The sequence below is a fragment of the Phyllobates terribilis genome, unplaced genomic scaffold (assembly GCF_046119375.1).
Source record: "Phyllobates terribilis strain yellow unplaced genomic scaffold, ASM4611937v1 Scaffold_7__3_contigs__length_470593459, whole genome shotgun sequence".
Lineage (NCBI taxonomy): Eukaryota > Metazoa > Chordata > Amphibia > Anura > Dendrobatidae > Phyllobates > Phyllobates terribilis.
In genome coordinates, this window is record NW_027362767.1 from 299,034,716 (window position 1) to 299,053,692 (window position 18,977).

General features: G+C 38.7%; 1 protein-coding gene across 1 annotated transcript in view; it reads right to left on the reverse strand.

The window, feature by feature from the left end:
• The window catches only part of LOC141154704 (vascular endothelial growth factor receptor kdr-like), a 214,610-nt gene that overhangs the window by 146,863 nt on the left and 48,770 nt on the right, over nucleotides 1–18,977 (reverse strand). The window contains exons 2-3 of the mRNA XM_073641043.1: nucleotides 6,820–6,919; nucleotides 508–737 (exon numbers count right to left, since the gene is read on the reverse strand). Coding sequence (XP_073497144.1) covers nucleotides 508–737; nucleotides 6,820–6,919 — 330 coding nt within the window. The remainder of the gene's footprint in view (nucleotides 1–507; nucleotides 738–6,819; nucleotides 6,920–18,977) is intronic.

Sequence of the window (18,977 nt, forward strand, 5' to 3'; positions counted from 1 at the left end):
AATGAGTAGCAAGCCTTGTCCTGGTAATATTCTGGAAAATGATTTTTTCTTGTATGTGTTGACATTAACAGGGTGCAAATAGCTCAATATGTCATTAATACATTCGACAGGCTGCAATGCTAAAGTGTGAGCGTTTATGTCACCCTGCCAAAGTGTGTGGGGTCACAGATCAAGTGAAAAGAAGAACTTGTCGACAGATCTTGTCCCATCTGGTTACACAGGGAGGGCGAACTGCGAAATAGAAGCCACTACAGGAAATTTTTATAGCATTTTACTTCACGAGCAGCAGGGACCCCCATTTTATTTCTAATGTTATCTCTAGATTATTAGGTACATTCTTTAGGTATGAGGATAATAATGGGAAAAATGAGTTTAATGTTTGTTTGTTTAAGTAGATTCATTTCATCTACAGACAGAATTTTGTTTCCTTTTTTCAAGGCATTTAATGTTGATTAAACAATAGTAAATGTATAAAACTGAACAAACACAGGACAACGTATTACTCACCTCTGACATACAAGTATATTTTAGCCTGTAGCCGCAGGTTTCTTTTGTTTTGGTGCTTATAACAACACCTTATGTATCCAGTGTCCTTCACTTGGGCCTTGGTTAGAGTTAAGCGGCTACAGATCAGGTGGTTCTGATCTGGTTCTGAACACTTCCCAGATGTTACTTCCATTCTGCTATTGTTAGAATATGGTATATGTTCCCAATACCATTTCATGGGTCCGGTTCCTCTGTAAGGACATTATAAGGCAATGTTAAGATGGCTGACACATCTGTACAATAAGACGTACTGCAAATCCACAAATACAAAAATTCATTTTCGTCATTATCGTCATCATCTCAGGAATTCTGTTGCCTTCTACAGTTTGACTACTAGTGGCCGCTATTGTTCACTTTAATAGTTGTGCTGCCGTTTCACTCCTTACCACTGGAGGCTGCTGTTGTGTTCTTCAATTGTCCTTTACCAAGATGGTGGATTATGAATCTATGGAATCCATTTTGTTTCCTATTTGGGCCTACTTAAAGCCGCATGGATCTCTCACTTATTGCTTGAGTATTGTGTCTAGTTGTTAGCTTAGCTTCAGTCTCCAGCTTCTGAACATTCTTACCCAGACTGTTCTAATTTATCTATGGATTGTTTCCTACAACTCCTTGCTATCTCCAAGAACTTCTATTACCGCTTGCTGTCCCTGCTTGTGCTCCTTCGGCCACTGGTTTCCAGCAGTACTACGCCAGTGTAGTAACACATCATCATCATCTGTACCCAAGTTTCTCATAGACATAGACATATGTAAGCTTTTGCCATCACAATTCGCAATGCACTGTGCCATGTGCATGCACAAACAGAAGTGTAGCTTCCATTTATCTAATCCTTTGCCACTCTCTTTATAGGACCAAGTTGATTGATCGATTGTTTACTGAACTGATTAGTACTGTTATAGGAGATGTCCATCTTTAATGACAATTTTTTTACTTAAAAGCATGTATTTTTGGCTTGCTAAAAATCATTTATGTAATTAGGTTTTGCCAAACATTTTTACATCATTTGCCTTCTATATTGTTGGCTATGAATGGGTGAACTACGACATCAAAGTTGAATGTGCAAGGAAACAAAAAGCCTGTAAAAGCTAAAAAATGCAACGTTTTTAGGAAAACCAAATTTCAAAAATGATTTTAGCCCCCAAATACATTAATGTAAGTAAAATTATGTCCCTAGAGGTAGACAACCCATGATACTGCCATGTACAGTACAGACCAAAAGTTTGGACACACCTTCTCATTTTAAGATTTTTCTGTATTTTCAAGACTATGAAAATTGTACATTCACACTGAAGGCATCAAAACTATGAATTAACACATGTGGAATTATATACTTAACAAAAAAGTGTGAAACAACTGAAAATATGTCTTATATTCTAGATTCTTCAAAGTAGCCACCTTTTGCTTTGATGACTGCTTTGCACACTCTTGGCATTCTCTTGATGAGCTTCAAGAGATAGTCACTGGAAATGGTTTTCACTTCACAGGTGTGCCCTGTCAGGTTTAATAAGTGGGATTTCTTGCCTTATAAATGGGGTTGGGACCATCAGTTGTGTTGTGCAGAAGTCACGTGGATAGCTGATAGTCCTACTGAATAGACTGTTAGAATTTGTATTATGGCAAGAAAAAAGCAGCTAGGTAAAGAAAAACGAGTGGCCATCATTACTTTAAGAAATGAAGGTCAGTCAGTCCGAAAAATTGGGCAAACTTTGAAAGTGTCCCCAAGTGCAGTTGCAAAAACCATCAAGCGCTACAAAGAAACTGGCTCACATGAGGACCGCCCCAGGAAAGGAAGACCAAGAGTCACCTCTGCTTCTGAGGATAGGTTTATCCGAGTCACCAGCCTCAGAAATCGCAAGTTATCAGCAGCTCAGATTAGAGACCAGGTCAATGCCACACAGAGTTCTAGCAGCAGACACATCTCTTCAACAACTGTTAAGAGGAGACTTTGCGCAGCAAGCCTTCATGGTAAAATAGCTACTAGGAAACCACTGCTAAGGACAGACAACAAGCAGAAGAGACTTGTTTGGGCTAAAGAACACAAGGAATGGCCATTAGACCAGTGGAAATCTGTGCTTTGGTCTGATGAGTCCAAATTTGAGATCTTTGGTTCCAACCACCGTGTCTTTGTGCGACGCAGAAAAGGTCAACGGATGGACTCTACATGTCTGGTTCCCACCGTGAAGCATGGAGGAGGAGGTGTGATGTTGTGGGGGTGCTTTGCTGGTAACACTGTTGGGGATTTATTCAAAATTGAAGGCATACTGAACCAGCATGGCTACCACAGCATCTTGCAGCGGCATGCTATTCCATCCGGTTTGCGTTTAGTTGGACCATCATTTATTTTTCAACAGGGCAATGACCCCAAACACACCTCCAGGCTGTGTAAGGGCTATTTTACCAAGAAGGAGGGTGATTGGGTGCTACGCCAGATGACCTGGTCTCCACAGTCACCAGACCTGAACCCAATCGAGATGGTTTGGGGTGAGCTGGACCGCAGAGTGAAGGCAAAAGGGACAACAAGTGCTAAGCATCTCTGGGAACTCCTTCAAGATTGTTGGAAGACCATTTCCGGTGACTACATCTTGAAGCTCATCAAGAGAATGCCAAGAGTGTGCAAAGCAGTCATCAAAGCTAAAGGTGGCTACTTTGAAGAACCTAGAATATAAGACATATTTTCAGTTGTTTCACACTTTTTTGTTAAGTATATAATTCCACATGTGTTAATTCATAGTTTTGATGCCATCAGTGTGAATGTGCAATTTTCATAGTCATGAAAATACAGAAAAATCTTTAAATGAGAAGGTGTGTCCAAACTTTTGGTCTGTACTATATATACGACAAATTTCTCTACCTCTTATAATCTTACTCCACTGACTGATTAAGGATTGTGGTAGGAATGGAGTCATTAATGGGATGGAAGTTCAAGACTGTGACACTTAATCAAGAGGAAATCTACAAACTTAAAAAAAATAAATGGCCATTAAAAGTCACTGGGGTCTTTTGCAACATCCATGACCACTCCTTGTTCCTTCCCAGACAAGGTTTCTGGCTTCCAGCTGAGACTGTCCGCCTGCCGCCTTCCTGAGGGTGATTCTGCTGCGGAGGTGATCATCATGAGAGGACTTCCAGCCACTGAGTGACATGTACACTGACTGTGTCAGCTTGTGACAACCGCATGTACTCACACATTCACACGCAAACACTGGGTGGCTACGTCTGGCTTCGTCCCTAGACATACAAGTGACCCTTACAAGCTGGGTGAGGTTCACATGCCTTTGACAATACAAAGACTTTTTATTCTAAACACAATATTTAGTCTTATGTCTCACTGTGACCAGTGTTATTTAGGGACATTTTGGACATGAATAAAAGTGAGACATGAGGCAGAAGGAGGAAAAAGAAAAGTCAAGATTTATGGGAGAATAATAAAAATAATAATAGCTTGACCTATTAGTCATAGGTAAAAATGAAAAGTCAAAATTTATGGGAGAATAATAAAAATAATAATAATAATAATAATAATAATAAGGCTTGACCTACTGGTCATGTAAAAGACCAAACACGAAGAAACACATAATTGAAACAAGTGAATTGGTTAAGAGGGTATATGGATGATGTGCTAGTGAGGGATCATTGCTGAGGAGAGAGTCGTTCTGTGGCAATACTCGCATAGCAATTTAGATACATTCCTCCCAAGATAACAACTAATCACTACAGGATAGAAACACCCTCTTCTATTAAAAAAGAATCATCTTCATGTGATCGCTTCTTTTAATTTTATAGACTTTCATCTTTTTTTTTTCCTCCCCTTCTTCCAAGAGCCATAACTTTTTTATCTTTCCATCCATATAATCATATAAGGGTTATTTGTTGTAGGACTAGTTGTAGCTTTCAATACCACCATTCCCTGAATCATATAACATACTGTACAGAAAAACGGGTGAACTAGTGAAATACTTGGGTGAAATAATGGAAAAAAAAACTACTTCAGACAAAGTTATTTTGGTTTTGCTTATACAGCATTCAGTGTGTGGTAAAAATTACCAAACTACATGATTCTTCAGGTCAGTAAGATTTTGGCAATACCAAACTTGTATATTTTAGTGTGAAAAAAAATTCTATATTTTGTAAAAATATTTTGGTTTGATTTTCCATTTTCTGAGGCTTTACTAACATTTTTTTTTCCCGTCTATGAAGTTGTGTGGGGCTCGTCGTTTCTATGGTAACCCGTCATTTTTATTGGTACCATTTTGAAGTACATAAAATACTTGGATATTTTTTACATTATTTTTAAGTTGAAGTACCGCTCTAAACACACCCACCCGACATCTGCAGTACATCTACATCGAATATCAGAAAGAGGCTTAAGGAAACACTAAACACAGAAAATACACAAAACTTTAGAAAATATCCCAGCCATTGCACCCTTAATCTCTATTTTTGTCCTATTTTTATCTCAAATTATAATTAAAACTGAGAAATATCAAAAAGAAATGTTCTCTGTGCCCCAATAGCTTGGCCATGTCATCCTCTTCCTCCTCATTGTCCTGTGCTTGGCTGTAAGACAACTGGCTGCTGCAGACGCCTTTATGCTGTGTGTTACTTGCAGTAGGAAAAAAGATTTTCAAGCCTTGCCCCTCTGCAGAGGAGGTGGAAGTTTCATTCAGCCACAAGCAAAAGATAGAACCCTTGGACATTATTATAGATGAGCAGATGAAGTTCAAAGTTTCCACAAAAATTTGATTTGGAGCAAACACATTTGCACAAATCTCAATACTGGAAAGTTTGTGATTGCTCGAAAAGTACACGTGGGGGATTGTAGAGAGAGAGAACCTCGCTAATGAGAAGAGCTTACACTCTATAGAAGAGAGATAGTGAAAGAGAGGATTCCTCTACCATAAGAGGCTACACTCTACGGGAGAGAGAGTTACCCAGTGACTCTGGAGATGGAAAACAATTTTGCCATACAAACTGTGCTCCACTGGGATTTGCTGATCTGTGATGGCCCAGGTACTGACCACCATTGTACAAGGTATGACAATCCTTAAGATGTCATAGATACAGGGAAGCCTGTGCGCAACTATGAAAAAAGCCATTAGCCTACTGTCATGTGAGAAATGGTGGCTTTTTTTTTGCAAATTGAATTTCAAAGTGTTAGAATTCGGGTGAAATTTGAATCCAAATTGAGGTTACGTGGATTGATCCGCTCATCTCTAGAGATGACTCCTGTGTTTTTTTTAGGATTTTTACAAGACTGCATCAGGGTCATGCAGAAAATTCCGTAGAATAATAAACAGTGAGGACAAATATGTTTCTTGTATAATGTAAACATTCATTTCTAGTTTTACTGTTCCTTCAAAGCATCACTCCAGCGTTTTTTTTTTCAGTGCTGGAGTGGCGCTTTAAATGTAAGTCCCTTTCCCCCGGTCATATACTCACCTTACAGCGGCTTCACCTCTTACCGACGCCACTCCGGTCCCGAGGTGCCATCTTGTGAAAGTAGCTTCTAACTGGCCAGAAGTCAGAAGATACATCACAAGCTCTCAATGCAAGTCTATGAGAGCCAGAACGAGGTTTTCATAGACTTGTATTGAAAAGTGACCTCCGATGTGCTCCGGCAGGCAACTTTTCAATGGAGACGGACCAGAGTGGTGCTGGAAAAAAATGAAGGGGACGATAGGTGAGTATGAGACGGGGCAAAGGACTTACATTCAAAGCACCACTCTAACGGTGCAATAAAAAAAAACGCTGGAGTGGTGCTTTAAATAGTGCAGCTACAATTTGCATCTGTGCATCTTAAAATTGGCTGAATTGATTTGCAGTTATTATCAGCAAATCATATTTTTTTATTTATTTATTCCAGTTCTGCCATAATAGCTAGAGTAACTGGGCCTATAATAAAAGACACTTGCTCTATTGATAAAGACATTGCAAATAACCAAAGTGAATCAGTAATTTATGGCTGTATTAAATGTAGCAAAAGTATCCATTGTAATTGTAAGCTCAGTTATTTATTTGTACATCTTCTTGGCATAAACCCATAAAGATGACATAATATTTAGAACTTTCCAATCAACTAGGTGATGTCTTAACTTGGCACAGATCGACAAGCAAAGGAGTGGTCATTTTACAATAAATCTCATAATAGTGTATAAAAAGGGAGGCACCTGGATATGTCACTGTATCTTGTAAGGATTACTAAAGAATTACCGGGAACCACAACGACATCTTCATTACGCAACAGTCTTACATTGCCCTTCATATTCTTACCTGCAGGTAAAAGTTTGGTTTTGTCTCACTTTAATTACGAGGTATTCACTGGCGGGGGTTAGTTCAAGCTTCGACAGTATTTCACTTTCTGTGTGATGCTCTAAAATAGAAAGAAAATACATTACTACTGCAACGATCTAAATGATCAAACTGCACACACAGCAAAAATGTAACAATCCAGATAATGTGACTTTATAATCTTATTGAATAATGACAGAAATTGGGGCCTTACACATATTTTGACTAAGAAAATCATCATTTTCAACTAAACTAAATGATACGCGTGGGGTTAGATTATAGTCCGGAACATTAGGCAGGCATTTCCTGGTAAGCTTGCTTCATTGTTCTGTCTGGAGAGACATTTGTCAAGTCCTTACACATGTTTTTGCAGCTGAAGAATCTTTTCTTCTCTGTGTTTAAGTTATGCAACCACTTTTATGTTGAGCCTAAGCATACTGTCCCACACACCCAGAAGATAGATCATATTTATTTCCTGATTTTTGGCAGCAGGTAGGTGTCACTTCATTTTGATATTTTATGACTTTTTCCTGCGGACTCTACTTCTTTTAATCATAAGGACAATTAAATTCCTTTTAGTCTTTGGCATATATTTGAGTGCTATACCTTTTTTCATAGTTTGTTTTTAATTGATGGCCCAAAGGCCAAAGGGAACATGTTGATTTGTTCAATTAAATCTGCTGAGTAGCATTTTTTAGAAACTTCTACACCCTAAATTATTTGTGGCCCAATTTAATAGGACAACACTAATGTTAAAAATCACTTTGATACAGGTGAGGACAGGCACTGGCACAATAATATTGCTTAATACTACAGAATCACCAAAAGTCAGAAGACTTCACCATTTGAAGATGACTTCAGAGCCGATCAGTTGCCAACAGTCTATTTCATAGGAGTTGATTAAAAAATACCCAATTTGACCTTATTCATGATACCAAATTACAAAGTATGGCAAAAGCATTAGGGCACATCTTCTTTTCATTGAGTGTCATTGCCACCAGTATTTAACATCCTGCCTCTCACCATGATGTCTACTTTTCACTGAACTTGAGCTTTGTACAGTAAGAAGATGCCACCATTTTAACAAATCAATCTATAAAGTTTCTTCACTCCTAAATATTTCATGATCAGCTGTGAGAAATTAATAAAAAGTGGAAGTGTTTAGGAAACAATAATTTGGCTGCGAGTGGCAGACCACAAAAAGTTATACAATGGGGTCCCCGAGTGCTGGAGAGATGAGCGATTCGCCTTGTGCAACCCGGTTACCAGTCCAGGTCAATGCTGTCTGGCTGTGGACTGGAGCTGCACAAATTTTCTAGCCCTCCAGTAGTCAAGGTATGGCTTATGATTAGCTGGACTCATGAGACATCACCTGTGTGCCGCACGCAGCAAAGATGCTGTCACGCCAAACCTGCGGAGAACCTGGAAGATCAGGATATTCACGCAGCCCCTATCCATGACCAGAATGTAGTAAAATTTAGAGGGCATTTTCCTTGAGGTGCAAGCAAAATGGGAATGTCGCAATCTGGGAGCATCTATGTATATTTGCACATGCTTGTAGCACTTTAATAAAATTATTTCACCTTCTCAAGAAACGAGGGTGCAGCGAATACTACTTCCTATCCATGGCCAGGTAGCACTGACCTGGACCAAGGACTGGGTTTGCGTAAAGCGATCCACTCCTCTATTGGCATCCTATCTATGCTTTTTTAAATATCCAGATGTTTAATTGTCCATATCACCTACATCCTATTCATCGTATTTAAGTTATCTCTGTAAGATCTCTGTAGGATCTTTAAAACAAAGAATATTCTTCCCGTCCTAAAAGCAGGACAACCAAATTGTGTTAAGCTTAGGTTTTATACAGTTATTATGTTGGTGGTGATGAAAACATGGGAGAAGGTTAAGGCATCCATTCATTGGGCTATTGAACATTACTGTGTCCCCTCTGGGAAATTTTAAAGTGCCACAATTTATAGATCTTCCCTGTTAAAAATATTAGAGACATAAGGTCTTGATTTTTATAAAACAGTTATTCTCTCATTGTAATTCTATCAATTGTCCTCACCAAAGTTTAAAATGTTACCGTTTATGATAATTCATATCCTGGTATCTCGAATTTCATGGATGTCCCAAATGTAGGGCAGCGGAGGCAGATCTTCTACAGAAGTATTGGGTGCTTGACTCCAAGAGAGAAGTTCTCTTGCTTACTGAATCTACTGTACGTTGGGCTGCTCTTTAGTATTAGATCCATTTATTTATCCAGAGTATTACATCTGTTAGGTTCAATTACTAATCTTCATGTTAGAGTTGTTATCTCTTATTTCTTGTCATTGGTTAAAATAACCATAGCCAAATACTGGATTTTACCTAGAGTTTTATTATTTCTACCTTTGCTAAATTTGAACAGATACATTTATCGCTATGAGAAAATGAACTAAAGCCTATGAATAATTTAAGATGTTTCCTCCTTTTTTATAGAAATTGTATTTTTTATTTTTTTTCTCCCTCTCTTGGGTGGGTGCGGGCAGTAGTCATTTTTTCGTTTTCTTGATGGTTGATTCTAGTGTATATTCTTAAATCAATTTTGTATGTATTGTATCTTCTTTTAAAATTTGCATAATAAAAATATTTTCATAGAAAAACATTGTCCATTGTTAGCATTGCTGTAAAACCCTATAAAAAAACATAATGTTTAACCTATCTAAACCTGATATAGCAATTTCCTTGGGTTGTTCAACTATAACTCTCAAGCAGCACGCCCCCTGTCTTGGGGTCATTTTTGACACACAACTTTCCTTTATTCCCTATATCCAATCACTCACTCGCTCATGTCACCTGCATCCTAAAAACATATCCAGAATCCGACCTTTTCTCACCTTTGAAACCGCAAAACTCTTACTGTCGCTCTTATTCATTCTCGTCTGGACTACTGTAACTCTCTTCTGATTGGTCTCCCTCTAACTAAACTCTCTCCTCAGTAGCCAGCATAATTTTGTCCAGCTCCTACACCGATGACTCCACCCTGTACCAGTAATTGCACTGGTTGCCCATCGGCTGCAGAATACAATAGAAACTTATCTCTCCCACCTGCAAAGCTCTCCACAGTTCTGTACCACCATACATCTCCTTCCTCATCTCTGTCTATCACCTTACCCATGCTCTCCATTCTGAAACTGATCTAAGACTAACATCCTCCATAATCCGAACCCCTCACTTCCGTCTGGCTGGACCATAGATAACAAGCACGTTCTACCTATTGTGCCCCCCCTATTTCCTTGTAGATTGTAAGATGGTGAACAGGGTCCTCACTCCTCCTTTAACTGTTGAACTATGTGTTAGTTTATGATGTCTTTATTGTCTGTACACGTCCCGGTTTAACTATATAGTGCTGTAGAATATGTAGGCGCTATATAAATAAAATTATTATTAGTAGTAGTATCATCTTTCATAAAATTTCAGTATAATCATATAAGGCGGAAAAATACACAAGAAATAGAATTCAGAAGAAAAATAGATATGTATTTTGGGGAAGTTGATATGAGGTTGCCCTCAAAATAATTTTCTTTGCTATGATATCATATCACTTGAGACATCCGTCGTGTAATAAAATTGTGCAAAGTGATATCAGAACAGCATGCAGGTAAAAACATTATCCAGGCTCAGTGTGCTTATGTTTTTACTGTCTAGTTACAGTACAAGACATTGTCCAGTACTACATCTATAAAAACATTACTCATGTTTGTGCAATGATATTTTTTTAAAACCATACAAAACTGACAAGTGGATCAACTGTATGAGGCCCAGGGTTGGGTTGGTCTTCTAGAATACGAGAATATTCGTTGATGTGCCGCCGTACATAATAAAGGACCCCTGATACAACAAGGCCCCAAAGACTGTGCAGAAGACAAACAGAAGACCTTAGTGATTATATACTCCATGCATATGCATATTGTGTAGAGATGGAGGGTGGTCTTTAAGAATATTTATATCTGGTGGATCAAATTAACCACAAGACTCACACTACATAGATGTTCTCAATAGGCAAAAGATGAGTTGATCAATCTCCAATTTATGAGGCAAAGAATAGTTTGGGTGTTTATTCACTGAAGAAGACCCCATTGCTTCCTAATTCATCAGAGAGTGTATAAAGGAATAGCAAACCAAGAGTAGGCATAAAAAGGAATGTTTTTTGAATGATTATTATTTTTCTTTCCTCATATCCCCAAAAAATTACTACAATGTATAGCAACGTTTCGAGTAATGTACCCTTCATCAGGCTAGGAATGGGATATGTGTGGAATGGCTGACTCGCCCCCTGGGCCGTGGGGCACCCAGAAATTATGCGATGCTGGGGGTAGTAGTGGCAACCTGATCCCGTGGCTCAGGGTGGTCAGACCAAATTGTGGCAGTCTATTTATCAGTGTTTTGAATGTCCGACTACGCCACCCGTGGATTGCGGTCAGAGATAACCGCCGCTGCGAGGCAGACCACTGAGGCCGGTGTTGGTGTGCAGCACAGGGGTAGGACAACTCCCCACGGGAAGAGTGTAGCCTCAGGGCAGTGTAGGTGAATGCTGGGGGTGATAGTGCAGGCCGCAATAGTAAGAGTTCAGAGTCCGCTTCAAAAAGTCCAGGGTCTTTATTGCAGATGTTATTACTGACCCAACAGGAGTACCGGCTAGGAATGGGCCTGGGTATCTGAGAGCATTTGGGCGAGCCCCACTGGTCAGGGTGAGTGGGTAGGCCTACCGTTCTCTCTATGCTCTTTCTGACTATCCCCCTCTTCGTGGTGTGATAGCCCACGTCCTGAGCTGGCCGTGTACTTTGCCTGTATGGCTTGCGACTCGGGCCTTGGGTACCTTTTGCTTTCTCCTGCTGTACTGGTCCCTCTGTGTGGCGGAGCCTCCAGGCTTCTTAGGCCAAGGGACCTGAAATCCCTCACGGGTTGGTTCTCTGCTGCTGGGCTTGCAACCCTGACAGCCTCGGACCCCAATGTCCGGTGGTGTACTTCTCTCAGCCAGGACCGGCTCTCGTCGCCTCTGTCCCTGGCTCGCAGTCTCTCCTCTGCCTCACGGACTCCTCAGCTGCTGCTGACCTGTCCCTCTTCTCTGAGAACCCTTCTGGACACTTCAGAAGTGGGTTCTGGTCTCTCTAACCCAGCCCCAGTTCCAGCTTTTATAGGGGCAGCCTACTCCCCCTACTGGCCTGGGACAGGAGGTGCTGCATGCTAATGGTCCCTGACCAGGGAACCTCCCTCCTGCTCTCAGACACAGCCTTTAATATTTGTGGCATCCAGGCTGAAGGGGTGATACATTGTATGAAGGGGTAATACATTGGATGAAGTATTTATACAGAGTGAATATTTCAAAGCTTTTTGAAACATTTTGGCAAACCCGTTAACCCTTGACCATTTAGACTGAAGTCAGGGCATTTAGCTTGTTGCAGAATTATTAAAAAGAATTATTTGCCAAAGTCCAAAGGTTGGCAATGTGCTGCTAAGTGTGTGTAAAAAAAGCTTTCATCACGCACATGGTATGTGACGTTTACAGCATTATAATGTCGGCTCCTATCAGCTCACACTTCAAGAAAACATTAGTCTCAGTTCTGAGGAAAAGACAACAAACTGGTTTCAATGTAATGTAAATATGTATTCTGTAGATATAATTAAAGTGCTTTTATCGTGCGCCTGTGATATAAACATTCCAGGACAGCCGTTCCCTCCCAGCCTTGTAACCAGTGACTGGAGTAAAAGAGGTTGTACTTGGCCCCCAGCTGGGCCCTAATTGTTTTCTCAGGTACAATATTTAGTAGGAGCAGGAAACAGACATGGTCATTATTCCAACCCATACAATAGAACACAGTGACTCCTGTGTAGTTGGGAAAATCTGCATTTACTGAAAATGATGTTAACCCTTTATGTATGAAAAGAAAAACATCTACAAATTAGCTTCACGTCTAGTTCACACTTGTTATGCAATTTTTTGTATCATTCAAAAATTAAAGGGATATTCACAACATTTTAATTCATCAGCTATCCACAGAATAGATCATGAGAACATTGACCTGAAATGCCCTATCAGAGTGAAGCTATGTTCTGATGGGGTATTTCAGAGCTTCCTAAGGAACAGAACTATTTCAATGGGGCGTTTCAGAGACCCTTACTCTGGATGGGTGGGGTGTCCTATTGTCATCTTAATATGTCTCATTGCTTCTGGTACCTTGCTATGCTCCTATCAAACCCTTATCTGTTCCCTCCTAGATGCAGGGAGGTGGGAGGCTGAAGTGTATAGGCAAACACTAACCAGACAGACAGGCGTAAACAGACAGGGATAAAAGAAAACATCAATCATACAAATACACTCACAAAACAACAGAATGGGAAACAGGGGCGGAATAGGAAGAAAGAAACAAAATGGGAGAGGATAAGAATAAACATACAAACCAACTCTAAGCAGCAATCTCCTGAAAAACTCTCCAACTGCCTACTCCAAACACTGAACTCTGTCAACTCCAAACCAGGTAGTGGTAACTATCACTGGCAAGGTTAGAAGCCAGGGGGAGGGCTCTTATACCTACTGGGAGTAACGAACTCAGAACAGCTGATACAAGACAGAGAACTCCAGGAGTTCAACTAAGCAGTTTAACCCTTGCAGCACCAGAGCAAAGAAAGCCGAAGGCTTCCCTTCTCCATAGACTTTATACTGTTGGAAAATCTGGGTTCTCTTCTAGATTCTTCTTCGCCAGGCAAAAAAAGGGGATATGTGTTGGTATGAATTCATATTAGTAGATGTGATTTTGCGATGGTGCTTTCTCCTCCCCTTAACTGTCCTGTGGTCCTCCATTACTGATAGATGTCTATATAGAGGTACTATGTATGCCTTAATAAGGTAATCTTATAAAGTACACATACAATGTATAAAATCTATTCATAATTTGTAAACAGACTCTAGCATATTTGATTAAAAACAGTCATATGAAACAGTTAGAAGGCAGTCATAGAGAGGTAAAGTATAAACCTAACTCATCTGAAGACATAGCTATTTATCAAGAGTTTGCATTATGGAAAATGTAAGTGGAAAGATATGAAAGACCACCTGGAAACCATTTATTTAAATCCCATTAGAGTCGTCATATTTTGTCAAATGCAGCATTTAGTGCACATGGTGTACATTACTGCCTAAGAAGGATCATTCTGTACATTCATTATAAAAGCACAATTAGCAATGAAAATATTGACCATCTTTATTGAGGGAATGAGGATACGATTGTATTTATAATCTGCAATATACTGTGTAATTTTCTATATAGCACATTAGGAAACACTGGCAGTCATACGTGAGCAATTACTCATATTTTTGACGCACCTATAGATTGTCTCCAAATTTACTTAGGCCATTTTCTTATCCTCAAGAAACAATAATGGTCACATTATCCCTGTTTGTTTCTCTTAGACGTTACATTTATATTTTCTTGGTTGACTGTAAAGTTAAAGGGTGAACTCAGAAATTATTTCCACTTTTTTTTTAACTAACTAAAATAGTATTTGGCCTTTTCATGCAGGTAACTGAGAAGTTAAAGATAGAATACCTTGTGATTGAGTGAACAACAGTAGGTGGTGAGATGTGTTAAAGCCGGCTCTACCTAGTTGTGATTATTTTGGAGTAAGTGGAATGCAGCTCCTTTACCCAGCATGGTTTTATTTAGCTGTCTCAGTCTTAACTTAATCTTAGTATTTTTATTTTTACATTATATTAAAATATTTATGTAATGCTTTACTGTAAATAATTTTGCGATATATCTTTAGGATTTTTCTATTGTTTGCGTTTTACTTTTTTATAGAAATCATGGTTTCGCAGAAGAGTGAACTTTCTCTTAGACTCAAAGTCTTCTGATCAAGTCATCCTCACATTTCCCCATGCAGTGGCCAACACTGGCGATGCCAGTGATTTAGGTCCACTACTTGGACAACCCCTTCTCAATCCCTATGTTTCCCCCCAGTAAAATAATAACACTTATACTCACCTCCAATGCCGACACTGTTCCAGTGGTGTCGGCATTGTCTCTCCCAGTGCTCGAGTGACATTATTATGTCACATGATCTCTGCGGCCAATCAGCACTGGCATCACTCTCCCCTCCTTTGGACAAATTAGACATCAAGAAGAAGTGATAGATCAGCCGCAGCCTACACTTCCTTCAGATTTCACTTACATCCGAAGGAAAGGAGAGCCACAGGGATCGCATAACATAACATTGTCACGCCAATACTGGAAGAGCCAGTGCCAACACCACTGGAACCGGAGGAGAGTATAGGTATTATTATTTTACTGGGGGGGGAAACATAGGGGCTGAGAAGGGGTTGTCTGAGTAGTCAACAACCTCTTTAAGTAAAAAAGTTCTCTTTTGCTGATATATTTGTTTTGATACTACAGACTAGCACACAAGAAAATAGATCATAAGAGTGGATGCACATGGCAGATCCCTGTGCACTAAGCTTTAATATGGAGATATACGAGATCTGTACACTGCCATACAGGCACCCTCAATATACAAAAATATTCGCTTTTATGGAAGAGAACCATGCTGTGTACATACAGTACAAATTTGCTACATAAATCATTATCTAGGTAAAGTAGAAGACTTATGAACCTATATGAAAGTCATGTTATGGCCCAGTACAAAATGGAACCATAATTAGGCAAAGTGCGTGAGTTCTTACGTTCTTACAGTGTATGCAAACCCCTCCGAAGTTTAAAGCGGAATTACTGTGGTATAATATGGCAAAAAGTTGATAAGATAAGAACAAGGTGTCGCCACATCTGTTGATAAATGAAGAGCAAGTTTCCCTTTGAATCTATCATTTCTCCTTACACAATTTATGTCCCTGATCTGCAGATATAAAATAAATGAAGAGTTGACATATTGTACAACCATAAAACATTCTTTATCAGCTGCAGAGCATTAAGTGATCCAGAGCAGGTCGGCAGGCATGAAAAATGTACACAGCTTCTCAATTCACAGCAGGAAGAAGGATGAGACTTGGCTATCAAAAGAGAGAAATTCCTTAAAACACAAATAACTCAACACAAGTGGGGATATGTGGTGCGTGAAGACTGGGCATAGTGGGAAGCCAGAACTTCTGACACTGATTCAGATCATCGACAATTTATCTATATTCAGCTTTAAAGCACTGTTTTTTAGATAAGCTGATGACTATCACAATACATACTAGGAGAGTATTGTGTGTGTTGCACCCACACATAGTGGTGTGAAAAAGTGTTTGTCCCTTCCTGATTTCTTATTCTTTTGCATGTTTGTCACACTTAAAAGTTTCAGATCACAAAACAAAGTTAAATATTAGACAAAGATAACACAAGTAAACACAAAGTGTAGTTTTTAAGTGAAGGTCTTTATTATTAAGGGAAAAAGAAATCCAAACCTACAGGGCCCTGTGTGAAAAAAGTGATTGGCCCCTCCACTTAAAACATAAATTAACTGTGGTTTATCACATCTTTGGGAAGCTGAGTTCAATTTCCCTAGCCACATACAGGCCTAATTACTGCCACACCTGTTCTCAATGAAGAAATCACTTAAATAGGACCTGCCTGACAAAGTGAAGTAGACAAAAAGATCCTCAAAAGCTAGACATCATGCTGTGATCCAAAGAAATTCTGGAACAAATAAGAAACAAAGTAATTGAGATCTATCAGTCTGGAAAAAGTTTTAAAGCCATATCTAAAGCTTTGGGACTCCAGTGAACCACAGAGTTCAAATATTATTTTAATTTCAAGTTTTAGGTAGACAACTAGATGACAGAGTATAGACTAGAAGAATCTAGACTAATACAGAGATGTGTACTGAGTAAACTTCTGGCAAGCAGATCAATTACTGGCCATGTAAATGACCAAAGTGGACAATATGTAGCTATTCTGAATTGGTTGACATTCTTGTCCACTGTTGGCCATTTATTTTATGGATGAAAAGTTAAGCAAGAAGCAAGCTTTCTAATAAAGAAACAACATAAAGTTACAATGTAACAAACAACATGGAAACCAAAAAGAGAATTGAGAATAAGGGTTTGAAGTAAAAATAATAATATATTATAATTATGCATATTAGTGTATACTGTATTCAGAGCATCTATTCCACTAAAGAAAAAATAGAGATACATGAGGACATACTGGTCATTGCAAGGATCTGAATTATGCAACGGCTTATAATAATTTTATATTACAGTCTTTTTTCGACATTTTGTAACAGTAAAGTGATTCTATAATTTGTATCAAAGATACATTTAATCAATAACAGTCCAATTTAAATGATTCTCCCACAATCATAATACTAGCCCATTGTCCCTCTTTTTTAAGATAATACAAGTTGTCACCAAGTCAAAAATGGGCGCCAATTTTAGCTATTGTTTTATTCCTGCTATTCCCCAAGTATTTTTTTTAAATTCATCATACCATTCTAGAAATATGGTCATTTTACTTAGTGTGCTGCTTTTTATGGTCCTTACTATGGGGTCATGTCTAGAGGCTACTCTACATTATTGCCATGTGAGTAAAGCCCCTTGGTGAAGACTATAAAGATTAGCATTAAATTAAAGGCCCATGTTTCTGGATCTCTAAGGCAGATAAAAAAATAATTAAAAAAATGAAAAATGTTCAGGAAAGCAGTGGGAATATAATAAGAGCAAAAAGTGGCCACTTTGTATCTATGACAAGTCCTCTATAAGTGAACCCATATTATGATTTTATTCTTCCACTGATGCAAGTACAGAGTGTTTATTTTTGGGTTCCTTTTTAATCTGTCCTCCAGTAGTTCTCCATTTTGTGGTCAAGCTTCCCCTTTAGAAACCCACTATACTTCTGACGTGGCTTTCTTTTTCTTTCTGTACAGAGTGACGGTGCAAGTGTGTTGGCGCCGCCCTCACTGAGTACGGCATAGGAGAGGACTTTAAAGTATATTAAATCGCTCTGGGTTTTTGGAAAAAAAAACATTTATTTTTGGTCCGAGCACCATGAAAGGAAATTGGAGTAGGAACCAAACACCTGGCTTTTCTATCCTAGTTATAGAGTGTTGCGGGGCATGTTTTTAGTTTAATCTATGCTATGTAACCTCACTATGGGCTCCTTAATGTAAAGAGGTAGCTCACTGCTGGGGAGATTTTTTAAAAAAAAAATTAAACTTAACTAAATGCATGTATTTGTGGCTAAAAAATTGTTTTGCAATTAAGTTTTTTTTCGAAATTTTGCACCATTTGGTTTTGACAGGCTCTTTGTTTCCATGCACTGTCAACTTTGATGTGGTCTGTGGTCATAAATCAGCTGAGAGGAGTTCAGAAAAAGCTTCCCCTTTAGATTCTCATAACGGGCTGAATGACGGATTCTCAGTTAACTCATTCTGTAGCCAGCTATAGACAGTTCAGCACAGAGGCTATAGAAGGAAATCGGTGTAAAATGATTAATGAAATCCAATTAAAAAAATCAATTATTTGCATTTAAGTATTTAAATAAAAAAATAAACATTGTATCTGAATGTGGACAACTTGAAAATGTTTAAATCCCACAGTATGGTTTTCCACAGTACTTCTTATGTACACAGGTTCCTAAGGGAGGAAGGTAAAGTGACCATCAGTATTACTATATTTCATTCTTATTTTTTATCAATCTACTTTAGATCTACTATTTCTAAATTATTAGCAATTTAGGATTCTTATTATTATGGGCTTTATACTTTTATTTTAACTTAATATTCAGTAACTTTATATTGAGTTTCTTTTCCATCATTTTCTGCTACATTTGAATGATAATTAACATGTTGCTCTATAACTTGAATTTGTTCAGTCTTTCGCCAGGTTTTGGCCAAGTTCATCAGAGTTGCAGTTATCAGGCAAAATGAGAATGAGAATATCTTTCTAGCACATGGTATTTCCTGTTACTCATGTGTGTAGGAGCTGAAGACAAGGCACTCAAACAGTAGCGGGAACATTAAATCTCTTACTGGAATTAATGTGAGCTGCTATCAATTCCAGGATCTTAGTCATTTATGCCCTGATCATTAAGGTCACCAATACGGATATAGTTTCTTCATGATAAGATATTTGTGGTTCAGTTTTAGGTGTTTTTGTCCTTCATCAA